General features: G+C 44.9%; 1 protein-coding gene across 9 annotated transcripts in view; it reads left to right on the top strand.

The window, feature by feature from the left end:
• The first annotated feature begins 244 nt into the window (after positions 1 to 244).
• Positions 245 to 9,860, top strand: part of WDR20 (WD repeat domain 20) — an 84,120-nt gene continuing 74,504 nt past the window's right edge. For 6 of the 9 annotated variants that reach the window (XM_023205653.1, XM_023205649.1, XM_023205648.1 and 3 more), the window contains exon 1: positions 245 to 598. In XM_023205653.1, the coding sequence (XP_023061421.1) occupies positions 350 to 598 (249 nt within the window). In that variant the 5' untranslated portion in view covers positions 245 to 349. The remainder of the gene's footprint in view (positions 599 to 9,860) is intronic. The other 3 variants (XM_023205652.3, XM_023205651.3, XM_023205654.3) reach the window with 2 other exon arrangements.

The raw sequence follows: 9,860 nt of genomic DNA, 5'->3' as shown, positions 1-9,860 counted from the left end.
TCCCCCGATCGGCTTTCCGTTGGTCCTGGTGGCTGCGGAAGCGTCAACTAGACCCCACCAGCTGGAACCAATATCACCTGAGAAGCAGCCGGGCCGCCCGGAGGCCACGCCCAGGGGAGGAGCCTGAGGACGCCCAGCCGGGTGGAGCACGCCAGGTGAGCACGCCTGCGCAGTCGGGCCGTAAACAAGCCCGCCCCTTCCCTTCGGCCCGCCTTCGCGGGGCTGGCCCGCGGGTGGGAGGGGCGACAAGGAAAAGGCAAGGGGTGGGGGAAGAGGGAGCACCAGGAACAGCGCCTGCGCGGTGGGCGTGATCCGGGCACTTAGGGCAGGATGAACGCTGCTTTCCAAGATGGCGACGGAGGGAGGAGGGAAGGAGATGAACGAGATTAAGACCCAATTCACCACCCGGGAAGGTCTGTACAAGCTGCTGCCGCACTCGGAGTACAGCCGGCCCAACCGGGTGCCCTTCAACTCGCAGGGATCCAACCCTGTCCGCGTCTCCTTCGTAAACCTCAACGACCAGTCTGGCAACGGCGACCGCCTCTGCTTCAATGTGGGCCGGGAGCTCTACTTCTATATCTACAAGGGGGTCCGCAAGGTACCGACCCGGGCGTCACTGGGGTCAGCCAGCGGCGTAGGCAGAGGCGGGAGCAGGGCGGTGACAGTGGGGCCAGGGTGACCGAGAGGGGTGGCCGTCGCTCTTACTTTTGAGTGGGCCGGTAACTCCCTCCACTGGGGTACTCCTGAGGAGAGGGGATTCAGGAGTGAGGAGGGTGCTGGCGGTGGCGTTTCGAAGGGGTGGGGGCTGTGGAAAGGGACCGTGGGACGCGGGGCTCTGGCTGGGAGGCTCCCAGGGGAGCCGGCTGCGTCCCTTCCAGCCTGGTCCATCAGGCTCTGACATGGCCAGGGAGCGGGCCTGCGAGTCCCCGGAAGAGGTGGGGTGGCCGTCTTGTCTGCTTCGATTGCCTCGCCTCCCTGGAGGGTTGGAAGTCTCGCCCTGGGTTAGAGAACAGGGGCGCAAGACGGCTTAACAAGATCTCTGTAAGGCGGAACTGGGGCCGGGAAGCGGAGGACTGAGACTAGGTCAGAAAGAACCTGCTCGGCACGCAGGGCTACTCCACCTGCTGCCGCACTGACACTTCTAGGAGCCTCTCCTGGTGTTAACATTTCTATTTCCAAAAACATCCGCGGGAGGTCGGCTGTCAGTGTCTCCGCCGAGGGGACGTTCTGAAAGACTGTTAAGGAGAGTCATCTTGTCCCTTGTAGTATGTGAAGGGCTGAGTACTACAGTTGAAATGATGTTTGCAGTGAACTAAGCTGGTTCGGAAGGGTTGTGTGTGAGAGTGCCCAGATTAGTCTTGTCCAACAAGTCAGACTGTGTCCCAAACAGGGAGGGATAATGCCTTAAAAGCTACTTTTAAAGGGACCATCCTTCTTGGCGGGCGAGTTACCAGTAATTCTCTGAGGCATGTAAGCATCCTTTAAAAGTATCTCTTTAAAAGCAGCCATTTATTAGAGCTTTTCTTTCATTGGCTATGTAACTATGTTTTCACTGAGAATTGCTTAGTTTTGAGATTGTAGTCTTTGACTTGATATTATGGAAGAGTGAGGAAATAAATGCATCCCACAGCACCTCCAAATAGGACAAGGTGATAAAAGATTAATTCGCAAATGCATGTTAGCATGAAAATAAATTGTTCATATTGAAGAGTGATCATTCCCTAGGATTTCATATAACCAGATCCAGTACAGGATTTTCGCTTGTTACAAGAGCTAGGGAAATGACAGTGGTATCTAAATGTAGCAAAGTTGTTTCTTTCATTCACGGTGAATCTTTTTTATTAGTGTTTATGATAATAAGTGTACCACTGTATTTAGAGTATGCTATTGGAAGTTATTGAGGATAAATCGCTTGACCTTTTTTTTTTTTCTCTTTTGGAACTGCAAACGCTTGAAGTAGTCTTCAGTCTAGGGGCTGAAGTTTTACTCCTACTCCCAACTTTGTCACTGACTTGTTGGGTGACCTTGGATAAGTTATTTAACTTCTATTTGCACCTCTTTAAAAAGGGAATGTTACAGTGCACGTTGTAACTAATAACATAATAATCGTAATGAATTTTAAGGCCCTGAAACACTCAGTAAATGTAAAATATAGTTAAAGAAATACTAAAAGTAACTGTCAAATAGGAAGCTGCCTTCTTAACGTTGATGTTCAAAGTGAAAGGATTGATTTTGTCTCTGGAAATTAAGTTTAGAATTTTAAGTTTTAAAAATTTATATTTATATAAAAATACAATGTGCTTAAAAACTAAATTCACTAACTAGCAATTATTAATGCAGGAATTACTTAAAAAATTTTTTTTCTTTGAAGGTTATTACTTCTGAAGCATCCTAATGGCAAACCTTATCTGGATCTGATAGCCCTGGTTTACATCATAAAGACAGGTTTCTTGCCTGAAAGTATCATTACAATAGTGTTCTCTTTTAGTGGGACGCTATGCCCTGAAGGGTAAAAGGAGGCAGGGTTTTTAAAACTACACCAAAAAATTATTTTAAACAAGATAAATCTGAAATACATAAATTGCCCTTACCTACATAATTTGAGTGTTTTAACGTTTTTTGGGTAAAATTTCATTTTCATGTGGTAGTATCTTATAGATACATTTGCATTATGTTGCAGATGTTTCTGCTCTCTTTTAATTGTAACTTAAAAATTTTTTTTCCATTAATGAGTTTGCATTTATTGTTATTTCTGAGTAAAAGTGACTTTTTGTGGCTATTTTCTGATTTAAAATATAGGAAATAAATTTTCCTTAATTGGAAAACCAAAATTTACTCTTTTTTTTTTTTTTGAGACAGAGTCTCGCTCTGTCGCCCAGGCTGGAGTGCAGTGGCCTGATCTCAGCTCACTGCAAGCTCTGCCTCCCGGGTTCACGCCATTCTCCTGCCTCAGCCTCCCGAGTAGCTGGGACTACAGGCGCCCGCCAACACGCCCGGCTAATTTTTTGTATTTTAGTAGAGACAGGGTTTCACCATGTTAGCCAGGATGGTCTCGATCTCCTGACCTCATGATCCGCCCATCTCGGCCTCCCAAAGTGCTGGAATTACAGGCTTGAGCCACCGCGCCCGGCCCCCAAAATTTACTCTTTAGAGTTAGTAGTTATAAACCTATTTTTGGCCGATGGCCATTAAACATGTTTTTGTTTTTGTTTTTAGAGACGGGATCTCATTCTGTTGCCTAGGCTGGAGTGCGGTGGCATGCTTATAGTTCACTACAGCTTCAAACTCCTGGGCTCAGATGATCTTCCCACTTCAGCCTTCCTAGTGGCTGGAACTACAGGTGTGCACCACCATGCCTGGCTAATTAAAAAAAAAAATGTTTTTTAGAGGTGGAGGTCTTGCCGTGTTGCCCAGGCTGGTCTTGAACTCCTGGCCTCAAGCGATCCTCCTACCTCAGCCCGGTAAAGTGCTGAGGTTATAGATATGACCCACCACGCCCAGAGCACAGTTGGCTATTTTGATTGTTTTGACTGTTTTTTTTTTTTTTTTTGTCCTTTGAGGGGTGTAAAATTTTACAATAATTATTTGGATTATTCAGAAGATCTAATTTAGATGTATAAATTCAACTTAAGTCTGCGTGTAAAATGAGTAGAGAATAGGTCTTTTAAAGAACTTAAATCATGAATTACGTGCTACCTTTCCTGAGAAAAAATATGGGGTCCTGGGGAAATGGAGTAGGTGAGGAAGTAGTCTAACATTCGTGCTAAGGAGTGCAATCTTGATCCTTTTAAAAGGTTTACAGGTGTCTGGAGTTAGAAGGAACTTTAGAGTTTGTTATTTCACCCTCATCAGAGAACTGAGGCCAGAGAGGGGATGCAAACTTGTTAGAATTTTTTCTCATAGTAAGGAAAATGAAGCACAGCTGAGTCTAAACTGTCTTAGAAGAGACTGATCTGGCTTTTTGATCACAGGGATATCATATATTCCAAGAACTTATAGAATCTACCCCGGCATTTTGCCATGTATTATTTTATTAAATTCTTGAGGTAGATTAAAACATCTTTTCACAATTGAGGAAGTTTAAGAATGGGGTTTCTTGTGTGAGGAGATGTAGTTTGGCAAATTTATTTAACTAAAGGCAGTATTAACATTGATTTAGTACTGACACTAATCATTTCACCAGATTTGAGTGACTACTGTGATAGTAACGATACTAGGCAAGGTGATGTGAGGTATTCAGAGCTAAATAAGACCCTGTCCCTCTCCCCAAAAGACTTTCAGTTACTAGCTTTCAGACATCTTTATTACATACTTTGTTCTTCTTTTTTTAAAAAGAGGTTGTGGTCTGGTGTAGTGGCTCACGCCTGTAATCCCAGCACTTTGGGAGGCTGAGGTGGGGGGATCGCTTGAGCCCAGAAGTTTGAGACCAGCCTGGATAACATATCAATACCCTGTGTCTACAAAAAAATAATAACAAAAAGAAAATTAGCTGGGCATGGTGGTATGTGCCTGTAGTCACAGCTACTTGGGAAGCTGAGGAGGGCTCTTGAGCCCAAGAGTTAAGGTTACAGTGAGCTATAATTGTGCCACCGTACCCCAACCTGAGGAACAGAATGAGACCCTGTTTTTATTTATTTATTTATTTATTTATTTTGAGACGGAGTCTCCCTTTGTCGCCCAAGCTGGAGTGCAGTGGCCAGATCTCAGCTCACTGCAAGCTCCGCCTCCCGGGTTTACGCCATTCTCCTGCTTCAGCCTCCCGAGTAGCTGGGACTACAGGTGCCCGCCACCTCGCCCAGTTAGTTTTTTTTTTTTGTATTTTTTAGTAGAGACAGGGTTTCACCGTGTTAGCCAGGATGGTCTCCATCTCCTGACCTCGTGATCCGCCCATCTTGGCCTCTCAAAGTGCTGGGATTACAGGCTTGAGCCACCGCGCCCGGCAAGACCTTGTTTTTAAAACAACAGAAAGGGGGAGTGGGGCTGCACGCGGTGGCTCACGCCTGTAATCTCAGCACTTTGGGAGGCCGAGGCGGGTAGATCACCTGCGATCAGGAGTTTGAGACCAGCCTGGCCAACATGGTAAAACCCCGTCTCTACTAAAAATACAAAATTAGCTGGGCGTGGTGGTGCTCACCTACAGTCCCAGCTACTCGGGAGGCCAAGGCAGGAAAATCGCTTGAACCCGGGAGGTGGAGGTTGCAGTGAGCTGAGATCATACCACTGTACTCCAACCTGGGCAACAGAGCTAGACTCTGTCTCAAAAAAAAAAAAAAAAAAAAAAAGATTGTTTTAGGATATAGGATAAAAGATGCCAAAGGTAAGGTAGCTGGGCTTATTGGACCAATCCTCTCTTCTCATTTTATGGATATCTGTTTTTACATAAATACGAATTGGCTCCATTCAGATCTCAGCTTAACCATCACTTCCTCAGGAAATTTTGCTTTGAATCCCCATGGTGTAACAGTTTTCCCCTATTACATGGGGTTTTTTTTGTTTTGTTTTTTGAGGCAGAGTCTTGCTCTGTTGCCCAGGCTGGGGTGCACTGGTGTGATCTCGGCTCGCTGCATCCTCTGCTGCCTGGGCCCAAGTGATTCTTGTGCCTCAGCCTCTTGAGTAGCTGGGATTACAGGCATGCACCACCGTGCCTGGCTCATTTTTGTATTTTAATAGAGATGGGGTTTTGCCATGTTGGCCAGGCTGGTCTGGAACTTCTGGCCTCAAGTGATTCACCGGCCTCAGCCTCCCAAAGTGCTGGGATTATAGGCCCTATTATGTGTATGTGTTCTTAGAGCATCCTGTACTTTGCCTTCCTAGCACTTTTCTGAATTTGTAATTCTGTGTGATGATGCAATTGTGCCTTCTGTAAACAAAGCTCCCTTAGAATAGGGACCTTATCTTTCCTGCTCTCCATCTTCTCAATGCCCAGTGCAGTGTCCAGTTTAGAGTTAGGCCCTTACTGTGTATTTGTTGAGTGGATGACTGAGTAAAGCCATGTCTATGCCAAACTTGAAAGAGATCTTTAGAAGCTGAAAAACCTATTCAATTTTGGGCCCAAAAGTCACTTGGGTGTTTTTTAATAGCTCATATCTTTTAAAAGACATTTAAAAATATTGCTCATATCTTTTAAAAGACATTTAAAAATATTGCTAGTAAGTAACAAATTTAACCTTCTTAAAATAGGGAAATTGTATAAGAGACAATGAAGTAATAGTAAACAAATGACACATATTACTTTTGATCTACTTCTGTCAAACCATGTCACCTACCAGATCCATGTACAACTTTTAAAAACTGTACTTAGGTCAGGAGTGGTGGCTCAAACCTGTAATCCTAACACTTTGGGAGGCCGAGGCAGGAGGATTGCAGGAGTCCAGCCTGGGCAACATAGTGAAACCTCATGTGGGTTCGAGACCAGCCTGGGCAACATAGTGAAACCCTGTCTCTACAAGGGTGGGCGTGGTGTCATGTGCCTCTCGTCTCAGCTACTTGGAAGGCTGAGTTGGAAAGGTCACTTGAACTGGGGAGGTTGAGGCTGCAGTGAACTGTAATTGTGCCACTGCACTCCAGCCTGGGCAACAGAGTGAGAGCCTGTTTCAAAAAAAACCAAAACAATCAATAATAAAAACTGTACTCAGGATGACTTAACATTCAAGCCAAAGAACCTTCCTACCTCCCCACATCTTAAGATTCCAGGCCACAAATGTACTGCCCAGAGAAGTTACTGCAGTGATAACTACAGGAGGTAGGGAGTAGATTTAGAGGGTTCTAAGGTTTTTCCAACTCTAAAGGTTGTATGATTCTGTGCTCAGGTTTTTTTTTTTTTTTTTTTAGTGAAAATGGATGCATCTTTCTATTGGGAAGATGTCTTCATCTCTTTGATTCATTGCTTACTTGATTTGGAATTGAGAGGGGTGGGGTGTTCGGGAAAGCAAGCTGAAAACATTGTGATTTTTAGGTCTTTATGCTAGAAGAGTTTTTTTTTTTTTTTTTTTTGAGACGAATTCTTGCTCTGTCACCCAGGCTGGAGTGCAGTGGCTTGATCTTGGCTCACTGCAACCTCTGGCATCCGGGTTTTAAGTGATTCTCCTGTCTCAGCCTCTGAAGTAGCTGGGATTATAGGCGCTTGCCACCACGCCCAGCTAATTTTTGTATATTTAGTAGAGACAGGGTTTCAGCATCTTGGCCAGGCTGGTCTTGGACTCCTGACCTCGTGATCCATCCTCCTCGGCCTCCCAAAGTGCTGGGGATTACAGGCGTGAGCCACCACGCCCGGCTAGAAGAGCTTATGTTCATGATGCTGAGATGAAGTTGGGGCCAGAAGAAGAGTCAGTTCATAAAAGCTGAAGTATTTTTAGATCCTATTTAAAGAAGAAGGTAATGGGTTGACTTGAGAGAGAATGAGCGTTCTGTTATGGGAATGTTCTTATGGGAAATGTTCTGTCTCTTTGTCAAAAACTGCAGGACCACCTGTTGGTGACATTGGAGGAATTCCTGCTTTGTGTGGGAGGGTGAACTAGATGCCTTTAAAAAAAATGTTCCCCCTAACAGACTGGTTTTAGATACTTCACTGCTTCAGAGAGGGTCGTGTTCACATCCTTCTCCCCTTTTGTAATTTTTCACACCTCCCTGGCTCCCCTTTTATCATTTAGAAAGAGGTTCTGAAGTCTAGAACTTTTTGTATTAGATATACTTTGAGAAATCTTGTACTTAATTTAGTAGGTCACAAAGGGTTGCTGAATGACTGGAAACTTGTGTTTCTTTTCCATTAAAGGCTATTTACTGACTTCTGAAATATTGATGATTTATTTGACTTTAGAATGTTGCATACTGAGGGGAAAGCATCTTAATACATCATTTAAAGCAGATATACTTTCATACTATACCTGGGTTCTCTTAGCTTTGAAGAGGAGGGTGGTGATGAGATTTTGGAAGACTCCATTGGGTAACCTGTAATCCCAGCACTTTGAGAGGCCGAGGCGGGTAGATCATCTGGGATTAGGAGTTCAAGACCAGCCTGGTCAACACGGTGAAACCCCATCTCTACAAAAAATACAAAAATTAGCCAAGCATGGTGGTGCATGCCTGTAATCCCAGCTACTCAGGAGGCAGGAGAATCGCTTGAACCCAGGAGGTGGAGGTTGCAGTGAGCCAAGATCATGCCAGTGCACTCCAGCCTGGGCAACAAAGCGAGACCTCCCCAAAAAAGGAGGACTTCATGGGTGGATATGAGCAATGGTGAGAAGCACCTGGAATATGTCATTGAAGTCCATGAGATAGTCATGAATGCCGTTCTTTCAGCAAATATTCATGGAGTATGCCTACCAGATACAAGGTACTGTTTTAGATGCTGGGTGTAGTCAAAGTCTTTGCCCTCAAGAAACGTGTCACTTATACGATATTTATTATTGACTTAATATAGTGACTTAAGGGTAATGTGCTTTGATAGAAAACTTGAGCGTGAGCAAGCATCAAAACATGGTGGATTTTGTCACTGAGTGGTTTGGCTATGTGGCTAAAGAACCTTATTTTATTTTATTTTTATTTTTATTTTTGGAGACAGAGTCTCACTCTATTCCCCAGGCTGGAGTGCGATGGCATGATCTCTGTTCACTGCAAACTCCACCTCCCGGGTTCAAGCCATTCTCAGGCCTCAGCCTCCCGAGTAACTGGGATTACAGGCACCTGCCACCACGCCCGGCTAATTTTTGTATTTTTAGTAGAGGCGGGGTTTCTCCTTGTTGGCCAGGCCAGTCTTGAACTCCTGACTTCAGGTGATCCTCCTGCCTGGGCCTCCCAAAGTGCTGGGATTACAGGCGTGGCTGCTGCACCTGGCCAATAACCTTGTTTTAAAAATAGGAAGATTTTTGTCATCTGGAATTTAGTATCTTAGAGAATAATTCTGTTTCTTTCTCAGTGAGGTTAGTTTGTGCAGTAATATGAAATGTGATCTTATTTGGTTATTCAGGAGACCTTAAAAATAGAAGTAACCTTAATTGGTATACATTTCTAATTGGTAGAATTCAGTTTTAATTTTCAGGACACTTGAAATTGACAGTGTCAGTGACAAGTTACCTTGGCTCATGCCCATAATTCCAGTATTTTAGGAGGCCGAGGCAGGAGGATTGCTTGAACCCCAGGAATTTTAGACCAGCCAGGGCAACACAGTGAGATACCATCTCTACAAGAAAAAATTAGCCAGGTGTGGTGGTGCATGCCTGTGGCCCCAGCTATTCAGGTGGCTTAGGTGGGAGAATTGCTGGAGCCTGGGAGGTTGAGGCTGCAGTGAGCTGAGATTGTGCCACTGGACTCCAGCCTGGGTGACAGAGCTGAGACTCTGTCTCAAAAAACAAAACAAAACTTAATCCTCATTCATCAAGCATTTATTGATGACTGGTATATACGAGGCACTGCTGTCTATTGTGGCCAATGTGAAGTGTATTTAACACTCCTGTTTTTAAAGAGTTTGGCTTTGTGTGTGTGTGTGTGTGTTTGGAATAGGGTCTCACTGTGTCACCTAGGCTGGAGGGCAGTGGCATGATCATAGCTCACTGCAGCTTCAACCTCCTGGGCTCAAGTGATTCTCCTACCTCAGCCTCCTGAGTAGTTGGGACTACAGACATGTGCCACTGCACCTGGATAATTTTTAAAAATTTTTTGTAGGCTGGATGCAGTGGCTCACGCCTGTAATCCTAGCACTTTGGGAGGCCAAGGCGGGTGGATTACGAGGTCAGGAAATTGAAACCATCCTGGCTAACATGGTGAAACTCCGTCTCTACTAAAAACACACAAAAAATTAGCCTGGTGAGGTGGCGGGCGCCTGTAGTCCCAGCTACTCAGGAGGCTGAGGCAGGAGAATCGCT

This window comes from Piliocolobus tephrosceles, chromosome 6, assembly GCF_002776525.5.
Source record: "Piliocolobus tephrosceles isolate RC106 chromosome 6, ASM277652v3, whole genome shotgun sequence".
In the NCBI taxonomy this organism is placed as follows: Eukaryota; Metazoa; Chordata; class Mammalia; order Primates; family Cercopithecidae; genus Piliocolobus; species Piliocolobus tephrosceles.
The sequence above is the reverse complement of the archived record's forward strand: the minus strand, read 5'-3'. Positions and strand labels throughout refer to the sequence as shown.